We start from the raw sequence: 26,749 nt of genomic DNA, 5'->3' as shown, positions 1-26,749 counted from the left end.
ATGTCAATTCTGTAGATGGTTCCACTGAAGCCTCTCACATTAAGGTTGGTGTGGAGGTAGGTCATCCAGCCTTTCCACTTGACAGAGACCCCCAACTCAGAAAAGCTCTTCACAGAGCCTCTCTTTAATCTCTAACAACCCAGTCCTTTCCAATCACCTACTTGAGTATCATGCTGGTTTGTCTAGGAGCTCAACTTGGGCATCTAGTATCCATTGCATCTTGGTGCCGTAGTGAAAATTCCCAGCTTAGCATTTCCTGTTACACAGGCATCTTCAAGAATCTGCCTCCCCCTTGCACACTTGTCATACCATCTGAAAGTTGCTATGAAATAGCATTGCAAGTATCTAAGCACATCTGAGTAATGGCTTCTGAAAGAGACACTGGGGGCTGGATTTTTTTTTTTTTTAATTTATTTTTGGCTGTGTTGGGTCTTCGTTTCTGTGCGAGGGCTTTCTCCAGTTGCGGCAAGCGGGGGCCACTCCTCATCGCGGTGCGCGGGCCTCTCACTATCGCGGCCTCTCTTGTTGCGGAGCACAGGCTCCAGACGCGCATGCTCAGTAGTTGTGGCTCACGGGCCTAGTTGCTCCGCGGCATGTGGGATCTTCCCAGACCAGGGCTCGAACCCGTGTTCCCTGCATTGGCAGGCAGATTCTCAACCACTGCGCCACCAGGGAAGCCCCAAGGGCTGGAAATTTGATTCCTTCAGAAAGTTTCCTGAAAAAAGGACATTCCAATTAGTGAGTTGATAGCTTAGCCTTGTCACTGGAGGTGTCAATAGCAGAGCAAGACTGCCAGGCGATGCTTTATGAGCCAATAAAGGAGGATGCCACAGCACCTCCAGACTGATAGGAAGCACGTTTTATTTGCTTATTTATTGCTGTTAATTTTATAGCCTATGGGAGAAATTTCTTCCTTCTAAATGTGTCCAATTAGCTCTGTTCACCCAAGAGGAATCACGTTCCCTGGCTCTGAGTATTCCTGAATAACCACAGGAGAAAACACAGAAGGAGAACAGAAATATATATCCCTGGTGAAAAGAGTTCCAGGCCCCGGGCTTCCCTGGTGGCGCAGTGGTTGAGAATCTGCCTGCCAATGCAGGGAACACGGGTTCGAGCCCTGGTCTGGGAAGATCCCACATGCCGCGGAGCAACTAGGCCCGTGAGCCACAATTACTGAGCCTGCGCGTCTGGAGCCTGTGCTCCGCAACAAGAGAGGCCACGACAGTGAGAGGCCCGTGCACCGCGATGAAGAGTGGCCCCCACTTGCTGCAACTAGAGAAAGCCCTCGCACAGAAACGAAGACCCAACACAGCCATAAATAAATTAAAAAAAAAAAAGAGTTCCAGGCCCCAGTAAGTCAGCTATTGCAAGGGTAAGAGCCTGGGATTCCAGGGGCACCCAACTTTGAAGGATCCCATTTCTACGCTGTCATTGGTGTCTAGATGACCCCCAATTCCATTGCTATTCATAAGAGCCTTGACACTGAGCTAGAGTTATCAGCTGGTTTGGGTGGAGGCCTGAACTAAACTGATTTCTGATTTCTGATTTCTGCTATGGACCTGGATAGCAGATATGAAGGGGAAATATGATTCTTGAACAAATATGTTGAGAGATCACAGCCTCCAGAGGACAAGAAGGGGAGGCTGAACAGAGAAGACACTTCTGGCTTCTCCATGTCTGTATTTCCGTCATCATGAGCCATGTCCGCATACAGGAAGTCTTGAGTTTAGAGAAGGAGAGGGGCCATGAAGACCATGGCTCCCCAGCTCTGTTCCTAGATTTGGCACCTGTTGCTTCCTCTGGTGTAGACAGTGGATTCAGGGTCTGCATGGTTTGGATTTCTATGGAGTCAAGATGTGTGTGTAGCAGATGAGTGTGGACCATGACAGTGGCCATCCAGAGGCCACGGGGGACTTGTTTCGTTTGAGGCTCCCTGTAGGAGGGCTGCCGCGGCTGGGAGATTCAAACTGGCTCTTTTCTAGTTTTCTAATGTCTCTGTGCCTGAAGCTGAGCATCTTCTGAACATACAAGAAGTAAATATTGGGCAGGTACCACCACAGTCCGCATGGCTCCTTTCAGGGCTGGCTAGCAGTATTGTTAAGTCCCATGTTGAGCCTAAGCAATAGAAGCCGGCAGCTTCTGGCCAAGTTTCAAAGATTTTGTTTTAAAGTATGCTTTGGATTTTAACATTCATTATCACTAAAAGGAACAAAACTCAACTTGGGGTCTCAGGGGCTCCAGGTCTAAACTCTTAGGATGTCAGGAGCCATGCTCTCAGCTTTTCACCCTGCTGTTTTAATGAGGCTAATGATTGTTTTTCCACTGAGCACCTACCTGTGATTTTTAGAAAAAAAGGAAACAAATGACTCACATGGATATTTAGAAGGATATCACTGTAGAAAGTAAATGTTAACAGGCTCTAGAAATATAATTATCAGCTATTTGAGATGCAGTGACTGTAATATGATAACAAGATGTATTTTGCAGGTATAAAGCATCCAGAGAAATGACATAAAGTAGAAATATAAGAAAAAGAATAAGGAGATCTTTGGTTATGCTCTTTGTTGTGATAAAATTGAAGTGAGAGAAAGTTGAAATCTACTTGTTGAAATTTTCTTGGTATTTAGTAGTCCTTCTCTATTTGTTTGTTGAATGAATGCAATACCTTTTCCTGAAAGGTGCATCACTATAGATAGATAGATAGATAGATAGATAGATAGATAGATAGATATAGCTATATATATTTATAGATATAAAATCTATGGTGAATTTAGGGCCTCCAAAGCCTTACCTCTGCTCCAGCAACTCTTCCACGGTTGGGAGTCTCCCATTTATTGATCCTCAATGTTTGTTGAATGAATGAATGAATCCACCTTTACTTAACTTTAAAGCCTGATGTTTCTACTTCTAAAAGGTAACTTAAATCTGGTTACCTATCTGCATCTCCAACTACTAGCCTCATCTGAGGCACTTCTTACCTGGACTGCTCAATAACTTCTAACTGGCTTCCTCCCACATTCTCTGCCCAGAATGAACTTTTTTTTTAAATTTTATTTATTTATTTATTTATTTTTGGCTGTGTTGGGTCTTCGTTTCTGTGCGAGGGCTTTCTCTAGTTGCGGCAAGCGGGGGCCACTCTTCATCACGGTGCGCAGGCCTCTCACTATCGTGGCCTCTCGTTGCGGAGCACAGGCTCCAGACGCGCAGGCTCAGTAATTGTGGCTCACGGGCCTAGTTGCTCCGCGGCATGTGGTATCCTCCCAGACCAGGGCTCGAACCCATGTCCCCTGCATTGGCAGGCAGACTCTCAACCACTGCGCCACCAGGGAAGCCCCAGAATCAACTTTTTAATATGTTCATCAGCTCATGTTTCTCTTTTGCTTAAACCCTTCAAAGTCTTTCCTTTGCTGTTAGAACAAGGCCCACACTCCTTACCACAGCTTACAGAGTCCTGTGAGCTCTTTCTCCAGGTTCTGGTCACGCTGGTCTCATTTTAGTTCTTTGGACCCCCTGAGCCACAAGACTCTCGTGCTTGCTGTCTCCGTTGCCCTGTGGCTCATTTTTCTCATCCTTCAGATACCTGCTCAAATGCATCTTCAGCTTGACCTGTTCTGACTACTCTACCTAAAGCAGCACCTCCCCTCCAGCTTTCTCTTTATTATGCCACTAGGTCTATTTCCTTCATTACAACTGTCATGGTCTGCAGTGACCTGCTTTTATTTTACTTAATGTATCTCCATCAATAGAATATAGGATATCATCTCACACCGGTCATAATGGCCATCATCAAAAAATCTACAAACAATAAATGCTGGAGAGGGTGTGGAGAAAAGGGAACCCTCTTGCACTGTTGGTGGGAATGTAAATTGATACAGCCACTATGGAGAACAGTATGGCGGTTCCTTAAAAAACTAAAAATAGAACTACCATATGACCCAGCAATCCCACTACTGGGCATATACCCTGAGAAAACCATAATTCAAAAAGAGTCATGTACCACAATGTTCATTGCAGCTCTATTTACAATAGCCAGCACATGGAAGCAACCTAAGTGTCCATCGACAAATGAATGGATAAAGAAGATGTGGCACATATATACAATGGAATATTACTCAGCCATAAAAAGAAGTGAAATTGAGTTATTTGTAGTGAGGTGGATGGACTTTGAGTCTGCCATACAGAGTGAAGTCAGAAAGAGAAAAACAAATACTGTATGCTAACACATATATATGGAATCTAAAAAAAAAAAAAAAAAAAAGGTCATGAAGAACCTAGGGGCAAGACGGGAATAAAGATGCAGACCTACTAGAGAATGGACTTGAGGACACGGGGAGGGGGAAGGGTAAGCTGTGACAAAGTGAGAGAGTGGCATGGACATATATACACTACCAAATGTAAAATAGATAGCTAGTGGGAAGCAGCCGTATAGCACAGGGAGATCAGCTCGGTGCTTTGTGACCACCTAGAGGGGTGGGATAGGGAGGGTGGGAGGGAAGGAGATGCAAGAAGGAAGAGATTTGGGGATATATGTATATGTATAAGTGATTCACTTTGTTATAAAGCAGAAACTAACACACCATTGTAAAGCAATTATACTCCAATAAAGATGTTAAAAAAAAAAAAAAGAATATAGGGTCCTTGAGGCAGACTTGCCTGACAAGTTCACTGTTGCAGCCATAGCACCTGGCACTTGACAGGTAATAGGTGTTCAATTAGCATAACAAAGTTAAGCGCCTGGGAGTGAACCTGTCCCTCTCTCTCACTACACACTTGCACACTTCAGCCTTGCAGAAGGATGACCCTGATGCTGCTGTCCCTGGAGACTTCCTTTAGAGCTGGTACCCAAGATGCTGCAAGTGACACTCACATATTTCACTAGGCACCTTTTGTGCATGCTGCCGCCTTTAGGCCTGAAATGAGCCTTCTGGACTCCTTGGGCTTTCTAAATGCTGAATATACAGCATTAATCGGATCTTGCATCTCTGGTGAATAACTAAGACACCTTTATGTTGAAATGCAGATTCTCCATTGAAAGGCAAATCTTTCATTTCAAACCTTGGAATAAGACTGGGTTTGTATTTATAAAGTAAGTTCTATACGAGAGCATATTCTGGGCCCAGAGCGCTTTCGTTTGATTGCTCAATAAATAACATTTTCACTCGTGCAAGCTCTTGCCTCAGAGCATTTTGTTCTGAGATAGTCAAATAAGTGACAGTATTGAGTTCTATTTAATATTGAGTTCTATTTAATTTTATTCAATAATGTCCTGTATGGTTCCAGGGATTTTTCTGGGCCTTTGTGTCTCAGAGGTGGGTTGAGAGTATCTTGTTTGGGGGCGGTCCAAAGAACTAAAATGAGACCAGCATGTCTGGAAGCTGCCTACCTCATTTTCTTGCTGGGTATCCCCACGTAGGTTACTGAACTTCTCTGAGCCCCAGTTTTCTTGCTTAGTATGGTTCCACAAGGATTCTACTTTCATGTGCCAAGTCCTGTGCTGTGGATGTTATAAATATCATCTCAGGTAAACTCAAAATCTCGTGGCAGAGCTGGCTGGTGTGCTCAACAAAGTGAAAGGAAAGGGGATGTATTGAAAGAGAGCCAGGGAATCAGAGCAAAATAAAGCTTGCCTGGGATTAATGTTGCCACCCCAGACACTGACACCATCATAAGCAGCCAGTCACCGCCTGTCTGTTGTGATGGCATGGAGAGGGAAGTCCCAGAGCAATGCCATGTCAGAGCCGGACCAGTCCTACCTGCCTCGCTGCTTTACAGATGAGAAAATGAAGCCCACAGGATGGTATGGCTTATGCGAGTGGTGTTCATTTGTTCGTTCATTCATTCATCAAACATCTGTTGTTCATCTGTCATGTGCTAAGCCCTGTGCCATGTCCAGGGATGAAGGCATGTTTTGAGGACACAGTCCTGCACTCGGGGAACCCCTGCAACCATGAGAGGAGTCCAGAACCAAGTCTAGGGATGGACGAGGAGGAGGCAGTCTGTGTAGACTTCTCTTACAAGAAGACTGGAATTGAAGAAAAGGGGGAAATGACAGGATAGGGTGAGGGGATCCAGGAAGGGTTTTATTAGATGAGGGGGGCTGGGGCACGTGGATGATGTCAGGAGAATGATCCAGAGGAAAGGTAGGGGATGAAGATGCAGAGGAGAGAGTGATGACTGATGTGCAGGGGCTTCTGAGTGTGCATGGGGAGGAATCAAGAAGTTATTGGGAGGGACATTTGATTCCCAGGCAAAGGTTTTTAGGATGGGGATATGGAGGGGGAAAGTGTCCTTGGGACACAGGGAATGTGTCCTAAAGCCACAGGTGGTTGGGGACTGAGGATGTGCCATGGACACACCATGGCAGCCGCAGGTCCTGGCAGTCCTTCCTGGTCTTCGGGTGTGGGGACAGGCCTTGGGGAGATGCTGCTACAGGCCAACCAGAGGGCTCACAGTGGTAGGAAGACACTCTCTGGAAGAAGGAAGGGGTCTGAGAATCTGCCAAGGGACCCAGCTAGTGCGGTCTTAACCAAGCTTTCAGTCAATGCCTTGTCTCTGCCCATATCTCAACTAGCCCTGGAGTAGAAAGGAGTCATATAGAGAGCAAAAGATCAAAATTTTGCCAGTGACTAATTATCCTATCACTGTTCTCAAGGCTATACCCAAGGAATAATGGGGTCTACAGCGTGGTCACTTACCCAGCCAACTCATACCCTAATGTTAAGGAGAAAGTGAGATGCATGGAGAAGGGTAGGAGGCTTCTTCCCATCTTCTGAGAAGGTGAAAGTTCCCATCTATGGGCCAGGCCAGAAAAGTGGGGTACAACAGAGTATAACTTCCTCTGCGCCAGCAATAGGAACATGCAGAGAGATGGACCGTGGGTGTACCTTAGTGCCCAGGGTCTCAACTCTGGGGACCAGGGGCTGAAGACTTGGTCCTGAGCCTGGAGGTCCAGGGTCTATAGCCTCAGGGACACAATAAGAGTGACAGCTGGGGCCAAGTGTGGAATAAGGGCTGGCTCTGAGCCCTCCCAAGGCAGGGAAACACCTTGGGCACAACTTCAAAATTATCCCCTTCCAGGTGTCCCTGTCAGTTGGCCAAGGTAACCTGAGAGACAAAAGCAGATTGGAAAGACAGTATTTCTGGTTGTCTGGCTGGTAGTTGTTGTCTGGTCCAAGCTGAGGTTTAAAAGGTTCGGAGTGCAAGGTCTCGTGTGGCTGGTAGAGGGCAGAGGCCTGTGCTTGGGAATCTGGCTTCTCAGCCCTCGGTTTTTTTCTGTATCCTGTACTGTCACCGCTCCACGTGGCAACAATGACCTTAGTAATACTACGGCTCGCTGACATTGACTGGGTGCTTACCAGGTCCCAGGCATGGTAAATGCTTTCTGTGAAATGTTTCGGGTACCCTTCCCAACTCTGAGGAAGGTCGGTTTTCTTTTCATCCCTTTTCCACAGCCGAGTGAACTGAGGGGCTGAGAGAGATTCAGGCACTTGCTCGAGGTCACAGAGGGTATGAGTGGCAGAGCCGGGAGTCAAACCCTGGTCTGCTAGATTCGGCGCTTGATGTGCTCACACACGAAGTGGATGCTAAGGGAGGCTGAGTGGCCTGTGGGGTCAGGGCTCTGAGGATGCTGCGGGGAAGGACTGCCTGTTCCCCGATGCCCCTGCTGCCTCGCCAGCCTCCGAGGGCCTCTCTGGGCTCCTGAGGAAAAGCCTGGGCTGCCGCTGAAGGGGACGCTGCAGATGGGAACAGTGAGGCCCACGTGGTGCCATGAGGTATCAGGAGCACTTATAATGCGGGGCAGGTTTGCAGAGCTGCCCAGATGCCTTTCATCCACTCCCTCTGTGAAGTCCCCGGGAACAGTCTGGGCCTGTGGTTTGGGGCCTTCGTTAGTGCTGCACCATCTGCGACGGTCACAGAGGCAAGAAAACAGACTGGCTCCTTTGTGTTTATACAGCTCAGACTGCCTTTCCTGGCTCCCGGGATCCAAAGACTAGTCTCCTCAGAGCTGGCTTATTGGCAGTGACGTAGAGTGCTGCATTCTGCCGGCCCCATCTCCAGAGGCAGCAGTTGCGCCCGACACACTCTCCCTACCAAACCCTGGCGGCAGCAGTAGGTCTGAATGACCCTCTGTCGGTATGACCGTCCATCTGTCCAGCCAGCCATCCCTCCCGCCCCTTGTGGAATGGCGGTACACAGGCAGAACACCTGTTTACCTGCCCATCTCATACCTACGTGTGAGGTCACTGGAGGCAGGGAGGCTGCCTCATCTTTGCATCCCTCCTGCCATGGTTCCCAACCTTTCCCAGCACCAACACCTGCAGAATCTGCTGCAGCCCCTCTGCAGTGACTGCTGGCTAAGCCGGTGTTCTCTAAGTGGAGGGGGGCACTTTGATTTCTAGGGGTGCTGTTTGAAAAAGCCCCCAGTTCCAAGAATCCTGCCAACAGGAAACAAAGGGAAGCGGGGGTTCAACGAAGAGCCTGTGAGATCCTCCCACCCCCAACCTGGCCTCTTTTACTCTCTGGCAACCTCCCTGCAGCCCAGGCTCAGCGGCTCTGTTTCTCAACGTGCGTGCTGGGGAACACTGCGTCATAAATAGAGAAAAGACTCAGCATCTCAAAACAAGACTCAGCCGTTTATGAGAACTTCATGGCAGGAGGGAAGATGGAGCTCACCAGCGGGTCTGGGACCATCACGACTCTGGGCCTTGAGTGGCTTTCTTTTCTATACCTGAGTATATCCAAGTGCCTTCCACAGTTTGCCCCGGGGAGGGGGAATCTTCTGATGCTCAGGTCGGGAAAATGAGACATCATGATGCTCAGATGAGGAAAATAGACCTTGGCATCATCAGTTATTAAATTTCCAAAAGGCTGTTTGAAAGAGGGTAATGATACCATATTGCTACATCTGAGAGAAGGCATAGTGTTTGTCCAATAAAACACTTAACGGTATGTAAAAGGATTACAGGACTTGTTCAGGGGATAAAACACTAAGGGTTGCTTTGTTACTTGAGATGTGCGATGGTTTGAATTGACATGAAGTTCTGTTGATAGGGAGGAGCTCATTTCTTAGGACTTGTTAATAATTACCCTGTAGACCTTCTGCTCCAGAATCTTGGGGGATGGCCCATCTTGGGGTGAATCTGTATTTTCCCCAGACTTTCCAAGTGGACTTCTGTGTACGCACTGCAGTTTGGAAACTATTCCCCAGCCCAGTGGTTCTAAATCTTGGCTGTGTATTGGAATCACCTGGAGAGGTTAAAAAATGAAACAAACAAAAAAGATGCCTGGACCCTACCTGCAGAGATTTTGAATCGGTCAGTCTGGCGTAGGCCTGGGCATTTGTAGTTTTGTTGTTGTTTTGCTCCCCAGTTAGCACTGATGTGCAGTCAGGGTTGGGAACTCGGGTAAGCCACAGCCTCAGGGACAGTGCCTGTCTGTGCTCTGTGGGTGCATGCGTGTGTGTGTGTGTGTGTGTGTGTGTGTGTCTTCTGGGCTGATTCCAACCCTCAGAGACATATATGGCCTGGACCTGGGCTCACTCCAGAACACCGAGTGGTTCCCTTTGATGCCTCTGGCTGGCCATCAGATAGGCATGACAGCCTCTGCTGTGTTCAGAGGATTTTGCTGGAGTCCAGAGAAGAGCCTCTATCACATTGCCTCTCCTGGCTCTGGGTCAGAAAAGCCCCTCTGAAGGAGCAGAGGGTCACAGCTGCAGCTGGAACCAGCCAGTCCTGGGGGTGTTCTGATTATCAAATGGTGGATGACTTAGCCTGGGGCAGCAGCAGCCGATGTAGTGGGTGCCGCAGAGCCATGGGCTTGACACTTGGCATCGGCTTCTGTGTATTAGTGGAAAAGCCAGCAGAACCCTCTTCACCTCCCCCCGCCGTCCTCCCTCTCTGAGCACATGCACACACACCCTCTTCTATCTTCTCTCCATCAAGAGCTCCCCTCCTCCTGGACCCCAGGTTAAGAAGATGCTCTCCTCCAGACACACTGGCCCTGTTCAGAGATGATCAATTCATTTTCCCGCTTTTATTTATCAAAGCCACACGTAGCTGTTAAGCAGGGCTTCTGACTTAGTATTTTTCCATGCTGAGTCTTCTAGAAATCGAACTCAAAGCCAAGGAATTGGGTCCCTTCGTTGTGCATGTCCTTATCGTTGGGTCTTTTTGAAACAGTTGGAAGACCTAAGAATACCCTGCCCAGGTCCCACTTCCGAGATTAGATGAGCTGGGGCACGTTCAGGGTGGTGTGGCCATAGACCAGGTCTCACCTTCTGTCCTGTCTCCGTCTCACTTCTGCCCTAACCTTGCCTCTCTGTGTCATCTTCAGCAAGTCCCTGAATCTTTCTGATGGAATGAATGACTTGGCCTTTTTCTCTCCCCAGGGAAATGAGACAGATGAACTCACTAGCCTCTGGGGTTCAAACCATTTTCTTTAGCCAATGACCCTTTCTTTAAAGGGTTTCCTATACAAAACCCTAACATATAAACAGACTCAATCAAAGCAGCTATGGTAGAGGCGGAAAGAGGGACCACAGCCCTCCCCTTCCCCCAACACAGGGTCCATTTTCCCCAAGGGGCCTCCATAGAAGCTCTTGAAAACCACTCTTAGCTAGGTTATTTTCAACTGGGGGGGGCATCTTCTCTCCTATGGGATGTCCATATCAAAGTCTTTGGAAAGTAGGGTTAGGTGGCACACATACTTTGAAGAAACATACTCCAAAATGGCCATTATTTTTATTTGTTTTCAGTTGTGATAGTTAATTTATTTTCAAATTTCAAAGAATATGACAGGAGGGTAGGGATTTTTAACATTTATGAAAAGGAGGCATTGATTTATAAAAGGTAGCAATCCATTGATCTAGATCATTGTTTTGCAAAATGCTGGTCACAACCCATTAGTAGGTCATAGAATCAATTTCCTAGGTCACAACCAGCATTCGTTCTTAACAAAATATTGTAGCATAAAATAGAATATACCAGAGTTAGTCACATATGGTAAGGCTAAAGACTGTTTTGTAAATTGTGGTTTCCCTTATGTATGTTTGCATGCGTGTACTAGACGTAAATATAGTTCTTACTGTAGGTTATAATCAAAAAAAGGCCAAGAGCACTGGTCTGGATGAATGGTTCCTGCGGGTCCTTTGGGCTCTGATTTTGCCTCATGTCTGCATCTGGGAACTTTCTGACCCACCGTGCTCAGCAGTGTACTGGTGAGGAATGCAGGGAGACAAGAGCTCAGGAGGCAGGACATCTGGGCAGGGTGAGCCCCTCCCCACAGGAGAGCCCACACACTGTCCATCAATTCCATTCCTCCTCCTGGGGCCTGGCAGGAGGAGAGGTTAACATGGGGCTGACCTTGCCCAAGTCCGTGGTCTAGGATGCTGACTGTGGTGTGTCTTGTAGAAGGCGAGTGGTGTGGGTGTGTGAGGGGTCTGGGGACCTTCCCTTCATGATCCCCAACAGTGGAGGGGCTTGTCACCTCTCTCTGGTTCATAGAGGCCGCCCTCGGGACCCTGCCCAAGCTCTACCTCTCAGCCTCACCCTCCAGACTGCCTTGGTTTTTACTGCTAAGGTGCCATCCCACGGGGTCATGAGCAGAGGGCAACCTGGAGAGATCAGCACCCATGCTATGAGGAATCCTTGGGGATTCCTGCAGAGTGACAGCCGCATAGGGGTGGAATCCCTGTGTCCTAGCCCAAGGCTGCACAGTGTGACAGACTGACCCAGAAGGAAAAGTCACCACCTCCCACCCAACTCCCCAGCCAGGCAGATCCGTCTTGATGCAGAGGCCCTCACACTGTGGCACTGGTCTCCCCCACTCCCGTGTGGCTTCCCCGACTTCCCTTCCTCTCCTGACCTTAGCAGGAATGGGGTGAGGAGCAGGAAGCCGAGGCCGACCTTCCTCGGGCATCCCAAGGCACCCCACCCCAGGGTACCAGCGGGCTCTGGGTCCTCTCGTCCTGTTAGGGAGAATAGAGGAGACTTGTGTTCTAAGTTACTCTGTGTACCTGACTCTGGTGGGGAAGATGAGAAAGCGATGAGTAACCACCTCATAAACTCCCCACTGTTTGCTCATAATTCTATCCCAGCACCCAGCATAGTACCTGCCCATAACTACAGCAACAATTGCCAGTGATTATATAGCACATGGAATGTGAGAGCCCCACATTAATTTATTCAGTCCCCACAAGGAAGCAGGTATTATGATTATCCCCACTTTTCCACATTAGAAAACTGAGGCACAGAGAGGTTAAGTGACTTGTGCCAGGTCACACAGCTAGCGAGGAGTGAAGCCAAGTTCCAGACTCCCAGCAGTGTGTCTCAGAGGTCTGATACTTCACTTCCAGACTAGGCTACCTCTGCACAGCTGCATCTCGATGCAATTTGTTGAGTACGTGAATTAACTTTCATTTATAACTCCAAATGCATAGGGTTTAATTTCCACCTCTCCATGTGCCCAGAAAGGTAGGGCAAGCCCATGTGTCTTTTTCAGTGTGCCAGGGCCCACAAGGGAGCTTCTTTCTAAGCCTCCCATCCGGAGGAAAGGGCATTAGAACTGGGTGCATCTCCTTCCCGAAGAGAAGGACATGCTAATGGATCCATGAGAGGCTGTGCAATCCAATGCCCTCTCTGGTCACCCACCAACCTTGAGGCATGGCTTGGAGGTAGAACCTCAATGCCCTAGGGTCTCTGAGCAGAGCTTTCATCCTCAGATCTGAGCCTGAGAAACTCGGGCCTCCCAGGAAGTCTGGCTTGCCCCCTCGTGATCCTTTCCGGGAGTAGGAACAGGCTTTATCATGCACTTTGAAAATCCATTTGAACAGCAAATGCTCATGATTATGGAGGTGCCTGAAGAAAGTTCAGACCCTGTGGATAATCCTGAGACACACTGAAGTGGCCTTGTCTGACCTTGTACATGAGACGTGAGGATGGATGCTTTTCAAGGTCCCTGGCTGACAGAGATAGATAAGTGTGGGACCCCCTATTCACTGTGTCCCGGACATGTAGACTTTCTTTGTCTGAAGTCCTTGCTTATTTTGTCTGGCTGAATGCCGGGCCCGCCTCCTTCCTTTGCCTCAGGTGCCCATGCAGCACGACTGGGTTGGTAAATTAAGAATTTGCCAGATGGAAAGGACTAATTTTTCCCTCTTTCAAAGTCACAGGCACGACGGGTTTTTTTGCACACATTCCGCTGGACACATGCTGCCTCCATAATACAGAGCGTTAAGACATCATAAAGGTTTTCACATCTTTCATGTGATAAATATTTTTACCGTCACGCCCGAGAAATGGATTTTGTTTGAAATGGCCTGTTTCCTTTGATGGCTTCTTTGACGTGGATTCAAAGCCTTTCCTGGTCCTGCAGGAGCCTGGGGTTGGGAGGGCCTGTTTGTTAACTTTTTCCGAAGGACAAATCCGTTTTTCCTTACTGAAATACAGCCGTGGCTGCCTGGGCTGGGAGAGTTACGACGGAGGACGGCAATGAAAAGATGTCCAGGGAGCCAGCAGCTCCCGGGAGTGGTGGCGCTCGGTCCTGGGGTGCCCACAGCCCGGGTACCTGGGAGCCTGTGTGCAGACCCACCCAGGCCCTGGCTGCTACTACTCCTTCTCCACTGTAAAGTGCACTTAAAGATTCAGATGTGGCTGTTGAACCCGAGTGGAGTTTTTACAAGTGTTCTTCTCTCATCTTTGAAATGACACATTTTTAATGGTCTGCCTCCATGCGGTGAGCAGCCCCTTGAGACTAGAACAATCTGTTTTCCGGACAAGCCTTTGTGGGCTGCAGTGACTGTGTGTGTGTGAGCGTGCTGCTGGTGATAACTGAGCAAAACAGGAACTCTCCTCTCCTCTGGGAGCCTGGTTAATAGTCCCAGGATCTGGTGATTAATATCCTCTCCCTCCACACCTGCAGAGCACCTCTCACCTCCCCGCCAGCCTGACATGTAGGTTGCAGGTGCATCTGCCGATCTAGACCTGGGCACCAGCCTTGGCGAGGGGTGTCTGAGGGAGGATTTGCTGGTTTGTCCAAGGCTCGGGCTCTGGGGTTTGGCTTCCTCAGAGGTACTGGAAAGACTTGGTGGTCAAGCAGGTTGTCTGTCCCCAGAGCCGCTCTGCAGAAATCCTCATGGGTGGTGGAGAAGGCACTGAGCAGGGAATGAGGGCATTCAGGGGCTTGGTCTAGTTTTCTGGTCCGAGAATCAGCAGCTACCGAGCTGTGTGACCTTGGGCGAGTCATTTAACCTCTCTGGACCTTGGTTTGTTGATTTAAAAAATAAAAAATTTGAACTAGAGGCCTAGGGGTACCATTGAACATTCTCCTCCTAAGTGGAAGCCACCAGCTCCTGTGTGAGCTGAACCAGCTTAGAATCACATTTGAGGACATGAAAGGGTCTTATAGAGCAGGGGTCCCCAACCCCTGGGCTGCGGACTGGCAGCGGTCTGCTGCCTGTTAGGAACCGGGCCGTACAGCAGGAGGGGAGTGGCGGGTGGGCCAGCGAGTGAAGCTTCATCTGCCGTTCCCCATCGCTCCCCATCACTCGCGTTACCTCCTGAACCAACACCTCCCCACCCCCTCCACTGTCCGTGGAAAAATTGTCTTCCACGGAACTGGTCCCTGGTGCCGAAAAGGTTGGGGACCGCTGTTATAGAGCATTTCATCCCACCCTCTTATGTTTACCCAGGAGAAAACTGAGGCCTGAAGAGAGGGAGCGACTTGCCCGTTCACAGAGTGAATGAGCTGCAGAGCCAGGGCTAGAAGGAGGTCTGTGATTCCAGTCACCTCTACAGCCTGGTTCTCAGAGTGAGGCCCCTCCAGTAGCCTCAGCGTCCCCTGGGAATTTGTTAGAAATGCACATTCTCAGGCCCCACCCTAGACTTCCTGCTGAATCAGAAACTCTGGGAGTGGGGCCCAGCATGATCATTGATTGAACAAGCCCTCTGGGTAAGTCTGATGCTTGTTAAAAGTTTGGGAACCACTGCAAGACAGCACGTGGCTGTCCCTTTAAGACCAGAAGAAAGACACTGGAAACCGGCAGGCTTCCCTGGAGAGGCTGAGACTGGAGGGAAAAGGGTAGAGTAATATGACAGAGGAAGGGACACACTCTTCCCCGCTGACCTCAGGCTGTGGATTTCCCAAAGCAAGGACTCTCCTGTAGCCTGTCCCAGCACCTAAGAGCTACAGCTGTTGCAGGCGTCTGAAGTTGGTCTGGGTTGCCGGCTGTCCTGCTGCAAAGGACTGCATTTCTTTCTCACTGTCGAGCCCAGCTGTTCCCATCTGTGCATCTGTGCCAGGAGAAGCATGCCACTTTAACATCAACAGGGTCACCAGCTAGTTCATTCCAAGAAATTGATGTGTGGAAACACTGTGTTTTATGTGTGAATGGTGAAGTGTATATTTAGAAGTCCGGGTGCTCAGCTCCAGGCTGTCAGCTCTCAGGGGAAAAAAAAAAAAATGATGGTATGTGCTTCAGAGTTCATTATATCTCCTAGGCAGAAATCTAGGTTTAAAGGGTTGTTTTAAAGTAGCACATAATGGCACCTATAAATCCCGGTTCCTGAGGTACGTACATTTGTCACTCCCTAAAATGAGTTTTTCACATGTTCTTTATGTGGTTGGCTCAGAGCATAAAAACTTGGACCTTTACTAGCAGCTTTCATTCTGCATAATTTTTAATCAAGTCCATTTCCGTTTCCATGAGTGTGTGTGTGCACACGCTGAGCTCTGGCTATCCCTACCTGCCCAGCTGTCTCAGCTGTGAGCTCAGCCACACCCAGGCCCAGAACCCAGCCTGTGTGGGGGCGGGAGAGGGCACAGTAGTCCCAGGCTGGCAAGGGAGCAGGTGTGAGATTTGACTGGCTGCGAGAGGCCATCACGTAGTATCTTCAGTGAGCTCACAGAGTCGGACGAATTCCTGTTCCTTGCCTGCCATGTCGGCCCAGAATGGAATGACTGTGCTTCTCCCTAGACCCCTGACTCCTTCTCTAGTTTCTTGCTAGGACCTGCCACCCTTCCTGAGCCCTAGCCTTCTCTCGTCCTTGCCAGCCCCTGCCAGGGTGCCTGATTCCTCTGTCCTCTGTCCCGGCCATGCCCAGGGTCCTGTTCTCAGTGACTTGAACATCCAGGATTGTAACTACCTTTGTCCTTTCCGGCTGGGGCTGGATTAGGTGGGCTAGGGTTGTGTCCCATGAGGCCAGTACCTGGGGAGTCAGAGTGGGCTCTCATGGAACGAGGCAGAGAGGTGATTCAGAGCCAGTGTCCTGGAGGCAGGTGCTATTGACCAGCAGGCAGATCCTAGCTAACACTTTCACCCAGCTTACAAGGTGCCAGGCACTGTTCTGAGTGCTGGACACGGGTTCACTCCTCCGTTCCTCACTGCTACCCAACAAGGCAGGTATTGTTATCCTATTTACTAGTGAGGAAACTGAGGCACAGAGCGGTTATGACCTGGCCGTCGAGTAGATGCAGTAACCAGGAGCCACAGCATGTGCTACCCCTACACCAGAGGTCAGCAAACTGCAGCCCAGGGGCCAAATCTGACCTGCTGCCTGCTGTAGAAATACTGTTCTTGGAACAAAGCCACACCCACTCATCTACATATCATCTAGGGCTGCTTTCCAGAGACATGGCAGAGTTGAGTAGTTACAACCAAGACCCTGAGACCTGCAAACCTAAAATATTCACTGCTGGTCCTTTACAGAAAAGGTTTGCCCATCTCTGCTGTATATCATACTGCTTCTCATGACTCCCATGAAATTGAATGCAGATTGTTTTATGTATGTACCAGTGGGCAATGTTTCAGATTCTCAGATGAGAAACCCCCCAAGACAATAGAACTGGAAAGCCAGAGTTTTGGGCAACCAAATGCCAACACCAGTTCAAATCACAGCAGCAGAGGCAGGGCCGGTGGTGAGATGGGGATAGTTCAGTCAGAGCTGGTGGGAAAGAAGCAGAGAGGCCGGAGGGTGATTGCCGCAGTACCTGCCTCACTCCATCCAGGCTCTCATTCATTGTTCATTAGCTGGTGCATGAGGGACGCAGGGCCAAGGTGGCTTCAAGGTCAGGGACGAGACCCCTCCACAGCTCACGGCCACCTGCTGTCCTCATGTGCACCTGCTCCTTTGTAGAACCTGGCTGGCAGCCCTGCCCTGATTGCCTGGGTGTATCCCCTCGTGCAGTCCCAGTGCAGTGTCAGGGAGGAGAGAGCCGCTGTGCTGAGAGCTGGCAAATGGTCAGCTCTCAACAAATGTGAGCTGTTGTTCCTTTCCCTCTCAGGCTTCCAGCCCTGAGAGCAGAGTATTAGAATTGCGCCTTTATAAATAGCAAAACCCACAATGATGGAACTCTTACTGGGGTAGGCAGAATAATGTGCCCCTCACAAAGATCTGTACATCCTAATCTCTGGAACCTGTGAATATGTTTCCTGACATAGCAATGGGGAGTTAAGGTTGCAGATGGAATTATGGGTGTTAATCCGTTGACCTTAAAATAGGGAGAGTGTTCAGGATTATCCAGGTGGGCCCATTGTAATCATGGGGTCCTTAAAAGTGGCAGAGGAGATCAGAAGAGGTCAGATGGATGCCACATGAGAAGGACTTAACCCACTGTTGTTGGCACTGACCGTGAAGTAAGAGGGTCGTGGGCCAAGGAGAGCAGGTGGCCTCTAGAAGCTGGAAAGGAGGATTCAAGGAGTCAAGAGTTCTCCACTAGAACATCCAGAAAGGAACACAGACCTGCCAATACCTTGATTTTATCTCAGAGAGACCCTGTCAGACCCTTGACCTCCAGAGCTGCAAGGTAATAAATTTGTAGTGCTTTAAGTCACTAAATTTGTGGTCATTTGTTACGGCAGCAACGGGAAACTATTCCACTTACCAGGAGTCTGACGGTTTGCTAAGCACTTTACTGATGCCACCAACTCACCTAATCTTTGCGGTGAGTGAGAAGTATTATTATCCTCATCAAATAGATGAGCCAGCTGAGGGTCAGAGAGATTGACAAAGGTCACGTAGCCGGTCAAGGGCAGAGCTGACTTCAGACCCCCTGCAGGAGGCTGCCCTTTCGCCATCGCCGCACAGACCTGACCCTGCCTGGTAGAGAGGCATTCTGAGGAAGCTGCTCTTCTTCCCCGCAGCGCTCTTCAGGTGCCAGAGGAAGGTCTTCCGGATTTGGCTTTGCCATGATGAATGAAGTTGTTACGCAGAGGATTTGAATGGCGTGGGACCTGAGGCTGTCAGAGCTCCTTTCTTCCGATTATCTCCAAGCCCTTTCCTGCCAGATCCCACTTCTTTCTCTTAGCAGTTCTCTTAGTTTTCTCCTTCTGGAAGAGAAAGCCCAATTGTAGGGGCTGCTGGCAAAAGACCTTCAGCTCGTGTCCTAATGCACGCCTAGAAGTGGAGAGGGGGGAAGACCCTCATCTCAACAGAATACTTCGCTTCTTTACTAGTAGGGCTCTTAGCACATAAAACATCTGAAAATTTCCCCTTAGGAGCCCAAGTACAAGGGGAGGCGTAATGTCTTGCTTTTCGAGGTATAAGAAAAGCATCACGATGACGTGCTCAAGTCCTCCTTTTTCTCTCTAATGGAACACAGACACTGGGTCTCTCTCACAGACTGGGAAACGGGGATTTGCCCAGTGTTGGAGGTGAGGGTCGACTGAGGCCTCCTGCCTCTCAGGACCACCTGCTTCCCACAGGCTCCGGGTGCCTCACTCTGGCTGGGACAGGCCGAGGGGCCCCACTTTGGGCCGGGGTCTGGGTGTTGGAAGAGAAGGGAGGTGGACACGCATCCCGGGCCGTGGAAGCGGCACGGCCGACCGACGGCAAGCGGAAGGCAGCCGGGACTAGCCGCTGCTGTGCTGGGGTGAACCACCCCCTGTGTGGTGGTGTGAATCCTGCCTCGTGAGCACTGCTCCGGTGAACGGGCTTTGATGCTCTGCAGACGCTGCTGCCTAGGCTTCTGGGGCTGGCGGGGCCCAGGCATCAGGCTCTTTAGTGAGAACAATGGTCCCTCATCATCAGCGGGAAGCCAGCAGGCAGGTGATGCAAACGTACCTTTCTGGATATTCAATTAGCCCTTTTCTTTTTAACCCCAAATAAAGCATGCAACAAGACATCTCAAGAACGGGAGAAAACTTTTCTGAAAATCATTGAATTGTACTTTTGAAAAGGGTGAATTTTATGGTATGTAAATTGCACCCCAATAAAGCTATTAAAAAAATAAAAGGAATGGAAGGAAAGGCAACAGCTTTTAAGAATTCTTATCTGGGCTATTCAGCACTGCTGGCTCTATTATTTAACGCTTAGCCTTCATCCTTCCAAAAGCTGACTTCACAGTGGTTCTCCCCAGAAGCCTGGCGGTCTGTTCCTGTTTCACAGTGAAGGAAATGGAGACTCGCAGGGCTGGGCTGTGGAGCTTGTCCAGAAAGCGTGAAGAGCAGACCCAGTTGTGGGGTGAGAGGAGGTCCCCAGGACACTCCTGGAGGAGGACCAGGAGACAGGACAGTCTGTGCCTGTCCCCCGGATGGACTTAGACCTAAGGCCCCAGTGCACGTGGCAGGCAGTTTACCGGGGACACCGGCCTGGCTGTCCTGCTTCCTCCCACCTCCCTGCTCCTGGGCTCTGGATCTCACCACCAAACACCAAAGCTTCAGAAACCAAAATAGCACTGGCTGCAACGCTGGCTGCAGGGCGGAGGGAGGCCCCCTCCCCAGCCACCCTCAAAGCCTTCTTAGCTCTGCCTGAAAGAGGGGCATACAGGAAACCGAGAAAAACCATAAGAAACAAGAGGGCTCCACTGCTTTCCTGGGGTAATAGTCCTAAAGGCGCCCATACAGAGGGACCAGAAGCAGAGCTGCCACTTCCAATGAGCACACAGTCCAGCGTGGGCAGCGGGCTAAGGGTCCTCAGCCGTGTGAGCCACGTCCTAGGTGGCTCTGTCTGTCCCCTCGGTAGAGCTTGGCCAGTCCTGCTGTCCAGCCCCAAATCACTTTGACCTCCAGCAACAATCATGCAATGGAACCCCTTCTGTTGCTATTTTAGGATTCACCCTAAAATCCAAGGGCAGAGCCAGGTGCTGGGTTTTTGCTTTGGGAGGGATCTGGGCTACAGCCTCTCCTGCAGCTCCTCCAAAAAAAAGTCACCAGCACCTCAGAGTTTCCACTGAAGTGCATGACAGGAGCTGACAAAATGGCTCAGCTTCAAAAGGTGGGGATCTCCAGGAACGTGGTCCTAGAGGGGACAGGGGGTCAGAAGTGGGTGGGACTGGGCAGCATCACAATGTCTTGTTTCACTCCCAAACCCATTTTCTTTCCACTCCATTGTGCAGTCTCAGCACCGCCCAGACTCTGGAGCAAAAGCAGCTGGGCGAGCCCTCGTTCGGGCTGCTCCCTGAAACAGCTGCCCTCACGCAGGTACTCCTCCTGCTTTCAGCACAGCGGCTTCAGGAGCCTCACAGGCTTGGCTGGGTCTCCAGACGTGCTCATCGTGCCTGCCTGGTGAGCCTGGGCTCAGTGCTCAGCCCTGCGGCCTTGGGTGCATTAATTGCTCAAAGCTTCGCAAGCTGCTTTCCTGCCCCACTTCCCTCCTGTCTCAGTGAATTAGCATGGAAGCTGTCAGGACCTGAATCTGTAATTCTCTGCTCTCATTAGTGGGCTGCATGTCAAGCACTGTGGGCATATCTCTGAGACCATATTGTGGCATTTCCTGGATGCCCTCTGTGATCACTGGCAGAACTTTCTGGAAAACAGGTCATGCACAGTGGCGCCCAGGCACTAACATGGGGAACGGATGAGCTGAGTGAAAGGTCTCCAGAAACCCATAATTCTTTCTCACAGGGGCCTCCACAGGAAGGGCTCGAGCAAGTAATAGTCAAATTGTACTTAACCAGCCAGGCACAGACGCTAACCAATGTGCATGAATGCTGGTCACAGCGTGGAGCAGTATCCCGGGGCTCCTGGGCGGGCCGGTCATACACCTTTCAGTTGCTGGCTGGTGGAAAGATCTGGATCATTCCGAGAAAAGGGCCAGAGCAGCTGGGGTTAGAGGGCCGCCCGGAGGGACTCTGGGAAGCAGCTGTTTGCCAGCGCTGTGAAGGTATCTCTGTGGTTTAACAACTGCTGTGAACCATTGCAGACCAACTGAGCAGCGTCCCGGGACCTGAAGTTTCTCCAGTCCTCAAGCCAGACCGTGTATCTAGCCCACGATGTGGAGGCAGGGCCACCATCAGGAGTATGGTTTCAGCGTCAAGTTCTTTTACATCTCTGACCTGCAGTTTCCTCTCATCTATGATGTGAATGATAGAACCTATATCACAGGGCCACTACGATGGCCTGGCCTCACCACCTGGCAGGGCCAGTGCAATGGAATTGGGATACAGTGTATGAGGGGATCAGCTCCAGGGGCAAAGGTTTTGCAGCAAACACCCAAGATTAGTCTGTAGTCCCCTCCTCAGTGGACCTCAAATCATTTTTGAGTGGCACTTTGCCACTTTGGACAGCACCTTTGGTGATGGTTAGTACGTGGCACTTTGGCATACGTGCTTGTAGGTTCATAAACTATTTCCAAATCATATGGCCAATCCGGGGCCTTTCAAACTTACAGTCTGCACTGTAAGTGCAGTGTAAGAACTGTTGTTCTTCCTTCCCCATCCACTGGCCGTCCCAGGCCTGCTGGGACCCTGACAGCTCTGGTTCTTGTTCTCCAGTTTCTGCTCTGTAGAGCCATCTGTCCAGAGGCTGAGGGAGACAGTTGGCCATGGGAGGTCCCGAGCAGAGAGGGGCATAGCATGGCAGTGTCTCCCCAGCCGATGGGTTTCCTCAGGCCCCACTGGGGCTCCCTTCCTGCCCACACCACGTGGTTGTTCGTGGTGAGTCAGGGAAGGCAGAGGAATAGCTCCCCTGCCTGGGCGTTACACAGGCGCCGCTTGAGCCCCGTGTGTGGCCGTCTGGTGAAATGGCCCTTCAGCGTTCCCTCTCAGCCTCTTCTCCGTAGGACACAGACAAGCGCCAGGGCCGGGTGAGGAATGGGCTGGGACCACAGCCTCTGTGCTGTACTAAGGACCCTCCAAACACTCTGGCTCGGCCGCCAGACTGAGTTCACTGTGCTATGAATGACCTCTTCCCTTGGGGGCCCTCAGCCCCCGGCATAGACACCTCTCTCTGGTCACCCCCTCAGTTTGTCAGGCATGGCTGAGTAGGTCTGAACCCCAGCAGGGGCCACAGCCTGCATCTCCTCCTGGGGGTAGGGGCGGGTCTCATCCCTGGGTGAGAGACATCCGTGGGTCTAGCCCCTCACCAGATGTGTCCAGACACCCCTGGCCCCCTGCGGAGGACCCAGCCGATGCTCTTGCCTGGGGCCTCTTTACCGCTCCAGCTGCGTCAGACATGGTCCTCCTTGTAGGTCTGCTTTCTTAGTGGAGAGTGAGGGGAGTTGGGTCTAGGACTGGTTAAGGGGAGGCCACTCTCTGTAGACATGGAGACCCTTCATCTGGGGGCTACACAGTGGCAGCATCTTCCAGAGCTGGGACCTCAGGGCAAGGCCATTCCTCTTTGTGATCTGAACTCAAGAAGTGTCAGTGGAAGAGCCACCCCGGTGGGCTGTGAGGCTGTGTGGGTCCTTAGCCTCTGATGCTCACTGAGCTAACATTTATTATGTGCCGGGCACTGTGCTAAGCTCCTTACATGGACCATCTCATTGAATACACTCCAACAGCCTATGAAGAAGGTACTTTTAGTATCCATTCCACTTTCCAGATGAGGAACTAAAGTGCAGATAAGCTAGACTGAACTGGTAAATGGTCGAGCTGGAGTATGGATTCTGTCTCTACAGCCAGTGCTCTTAAGGAAACAAAATGAATGGATTAGCAGAGGCAAAGCCTCCTTACCTAAGAGATGTCAAATGTAAGGTGTAGAGCAGGGGTTCATGCTTTTTCTTAAAGGGCCAGAAAGTACATATTTTCCACTTTGCAAGCCATATGGTCTCTGTCATACCCACTCTGCCTTTGTAGCTCTAAAGCAGCTATAGCTAATATGTAAGCAAGTGAATGTGATGTGTTCCAATAAAGCTTTATTTACATAACAGATGGTGGGCCAGATTTGGTCCTCAGACCATAGTTTGCCACTCATGATGCAGAGGAAAGCTTCAATGCCCTTGACAAACTGGGTGACCTCAGATTAGGCATTTAACATCATCATCTTTGGTTTCCTCATGTCTAATAAATAACCACTACGGGGTACTTATTAACTGATTTGTTTTAAAATGATGCACTGAGCCCCTTGTAAGAGCCACGTACCGTGCTGGGAGCCAAAGATACAGCAGGGAACAAGACAGAGGTCATCCTGTTCTCATGGAGTCCACACCCATGAGCATGACAGAGATAACCTTGGGTAAGGACATCAGCTAGCACCGTGCTTGGCTCAGGCAGAAATTCAACAAATATACCTCTTCCCATTGTCACGCCCCTGACTCATTATTCAGGACCCACTGCTTTCAAGTTTCTTGTCATTTGTACCCACACTGAGTAAAAAGGCAGGAGCATGTGGTGGAACCCAGGACTTTAATATGTTATAATCCATTTTTATGAAACACTGGCCTAATTGTGAATTACAATTTTTTCATTAACTGATCTCATTTTACTTGGTGATATCCATTTAGGTATGTGAGAGCAGTAAAACTCCATTTCTGTTAAATATTATATGATTCAGTTGATTCACTGATTTAGATTTTTACTACCCCCCATTCCAAATGAGTGAGTCATCCATCTTTTGAGAGATAACAAGGACCTTCAAGATCAAGCGAGCCCCGTGTTTCCCTTCAAGCGTACCTAGTTGGGGGGCCAAAGGCAGCCTGAGTTCTGGATTGGAGCTTTGAGCAGCACCACGGTCCTGAAAGCTCTGGCTTTGTCATAGAAATGCACATGTAGTTTGCATTTTACTCTTTAATATGTCCTAATATGTTTAACATACCTGAGTTTCCTTCTGTATCTTTAAGGAAAATTGGTAACTGAGATGATAGGTCATGTTTGTCTTTGGAATTCACCTCTATCCAGCCCTTTGCTCTGTAGAGGCAGTGCGGCTTAGTGGTTAGGACTACTGCCTCGGGGGACAGACATCCTGAGATTGCACCTCAGCTACTGCACTTCCTTCTGAGTGAACCGGGGCAAGTTTCCCATCCTCTCTGTGCCTCACCTTCATTATCTGTAAAATGGAGACAGTAGCACTTCCCACCTGGTAGGGTGAGTTGAGTCGATATGTAAAAAATGCTTATGGCAGAGCCTGACTCATGGTAAACACTCAGCAAGTGCTAGCTGTGATAGTTATCCCAGGAGTTACACGGATCTCCAGTGTGGGGTATGTCCCAAGGACATGGCCCCCGAAGAGGAGAGGTGCATACACATGTTCACCCAGCGCCTTTGAGTCCCAGCTCCATTTACACACGTTTTGGCATCTCTCCGACTAAGGTCTCTGGCATCGGCATGCTCGCTCTGCTTTCAGAATCTCCGGCTCTCTAATTTGCAGGGAGCTACAACAGCTCCCTTCTGTCCATGACACCCTCTGTGCACCTCCAGTGATGGGGGCTTCCTCCCCCTGCAGCACCCCTTCCTAGGTGCTGGAAGGGTCCCCCTCTTACTCCTAGGCCTCCTCCCCTTCCCAGACTGGCTCTTCCAAGAGTCCGTCAGGAGGAAGTGGTGGTAAGAGCTGTGATCTGCAGCTCTGAGCTCTCCAACCTTGAAGACCATGGAACCCTATAGCCCCTGGCCTGTCTCGGCCTGTACCTTTAAGTTACCTGGCATAGGTGTGCATGCACCTACTGGCTCCATACAGACAGCTAAGGGGACTTTGGCAAGTGTCCCAAGCCTGCCTCTCCTGTTCCTAACCCCCCTTCTGCTTCCTCCTGGTCCCTGTCTCATTCCAGGCTCCTGACTCTGTCTCTTACATCATGTTTATGAGCATGGAAGGCGCCGTCCAGTGACCTTGGCATCTCTGTCCAGTTTTTCTGATTGCTGACCTTGAATGGTGGGCCTGACTACCTGTCCCTGGGAACGAATTCCATAGTCTTGACCTGTCAGCCTATGTCCTGGCAAGACCTACCCATTATCACCATAGAAGAAGGACTTAAATGACCCTCCAGGCTCCTCTTGCTATAGCAACCCTGATTACCATTGGTTTTGCACTTATTCTGAGACAAGTGTTTTATATACATGATTGTAGGTAATCCTCACAGATCTTGGGCGTGGTGGGTGGGTATTATTATTCCCACATTACAGGTGGGGAAATCAAGGCGTCGAGAGGTTGAGTGTTTGCTTGTGGTCATGTAGCCAGTGAACGGTGGAGCAGGGATTTATTTGAATCCAAGCCTCTGCTCTTATAGGTAATAATGCCTCTTCCATTTTTCTTGGAAGCTTCCAGGAAAACGATGAGCTCTTCTTGACCTGGTGTGAGCACTGCCCCCCACAAAGTCTACCAGGGGTCCAGAGCGCGTGGAGGTTTGGGGGTGGTATGGCTGTCCCCTGTGCCAACGATTCCCTATCCTGGTGAGCAGAGCCTGAAGCAGCAGGAGGCAGTCTGGCCGAGGGTCCTTGCAGTCAGGTGAATGTCATACGGTGGGACCAGGAAACTCACAGCAGGACCAGACAGTGGAGACAGATGTGGACTGGCAAGAACTGGGCAGGGGAGCAGATGCCCAGCTCGGGGACCTGGGTGTGGGACAGGTTCAGAGCTGGCAGGGAATGGGGGTGCGATCTGGGGAAAGAGAAGCAGAAGTCCCATTCGCGGGCTGGGACCGGCATCTCTGATGAGAAGGCAGACTGGGAAAGGAGAAGGTTCTAACTGAAAAGCCATGGGGCATCAGGATCACACCCATTGGCTTGCCAGCAGACCCTGTTGGGTATATTTCTATATCCGTTGCGCTAGTGGTTGTTGGGTGGGTGAATGGATGAATGGATGGATAAATGAGTTTGCGGAAGCATGAAGATTCTAGTCTCCCTTCCCCCACCCCCAAAGTTGGGGCTAAGATTGTTTTACCCAAGGCAATGGTGAGGAAGGGAAAGGGGTTGTCATGGTATATGCAGGGGTGCACTCTGACCCACTGTCTCCTTATCCCTTCTTTCTCCAGAGGCCCCCGCCAAACCTGAGGAGGCAGAGGCTGAGCCCTTCACAGACTCCTCTCTGTTTGCACACTGGGGCCAGGAGCTCAGCCCCGAAGGCCGGCGTGTGGCCCTGAAGCAGTTCCAGTACTACGGCTACAATGCCTACCTCAGTGACCGCCTACCCCTCGACCGGCCCCTGCCTGACCTCAGACCCAGTGGGTGAGCAGAGTTAGTGGCCGGGCCCTTGTTGACCTGCAAGTGGGGAGGTGGGGTCACCACAGTGCTGGGGGCAGAGCTAGGACTTGGTGTCTGGACTCCTGGGTCTCTTCCCGGCTTCAGTCAGGGTCTGCCCCCTTGGCCTGCATCAGGCAAGTCACTCTCTCCCTACTCCCCCAGCCTCACTTTCTCCATCTGCTAAGCAGGGGGAAGGCTTTCTCCCATTAGAAATTTGGAGGATTAACAACCTAATTTAATCCTTAAGGGAACGAGAATCATCTGGCATTCCTGTTAATAAGTCATTTTAACCCAATCAGTTGCATTTTTATGAACAACTATTTTTTTTCTGTAAATTAGTTTTTTAAAGTACATCCATCTTCTGAGGCTAACAAGTCATTACACCCAACAGAGAAGTCTGTCTTGACTTCTCTCTTCGTTACAGAAG

At 50.1% G+C, this 26,749-nt stretch overlaps 2 protein-coding genes across 4 annotated transcripts in view; one reads left to right on the top strand and one right to left on the bottom strand.

Moving 5' to 3' along the window:
- LOC132369513 (dihydrofolate reductase-like) overlaps positions 1-18,070 on the bottom strand; it is an 83,281-nt gene extending 65,211 nt beyond the window's left edge. Inside the window, exon 1 of the mRNA XM_059929203.1 lies at positions 17,926-18,070. Within this exon, the coding sequence (XP_059785186.1) occupies positions 17,926-18,070 (145 nt within the window). The remainder of the gene's footprint in view (positions 1-17,925) is intronic.
- The window catches only part of GALNT18 (polypeptide N-acetylgalactosaminyltransferase 18), a 339,857-nt gene that overhangs the window by 141,230 nt on the left and 171,878 nt on the right, over positions 1-26,749 (top strand). For all 3 annotated transcript variants that reach the window (XM_059931141.1, XM_059931140.1, XM_059931139.1), the window contains exon 2: positions 26,115-26,307. In XM_059931141.1, coding sequence (XP_059787124.1) covers positions 26,115-26,307 — 193 coding nt within the window. The remainder of the gene's footprint in view (positions 1-26,114; positions 26,308-26,749) is intronic.

This window comes from Balaenoptera ricei, chromosome 8 (assembly GCF_028023285.1).
Source record: "Balaenoptera ricei isolate mBalRic1 chromosome 8, mBalRic1.hap2, whole genome shotgun sequence".
In the NCBI taxonomy this organism is placed as follows: Eukaryota; Metazoa; Chordata; class Mammalia; order Artiodactyla; family Balaenopteridae; genus Balaenoptera; species Balaenoptera ricei.
Note: the sequence above shows the minus strand (reverse complement) of the source record. Positions and strands in the feature narration are given on the sequence as shown.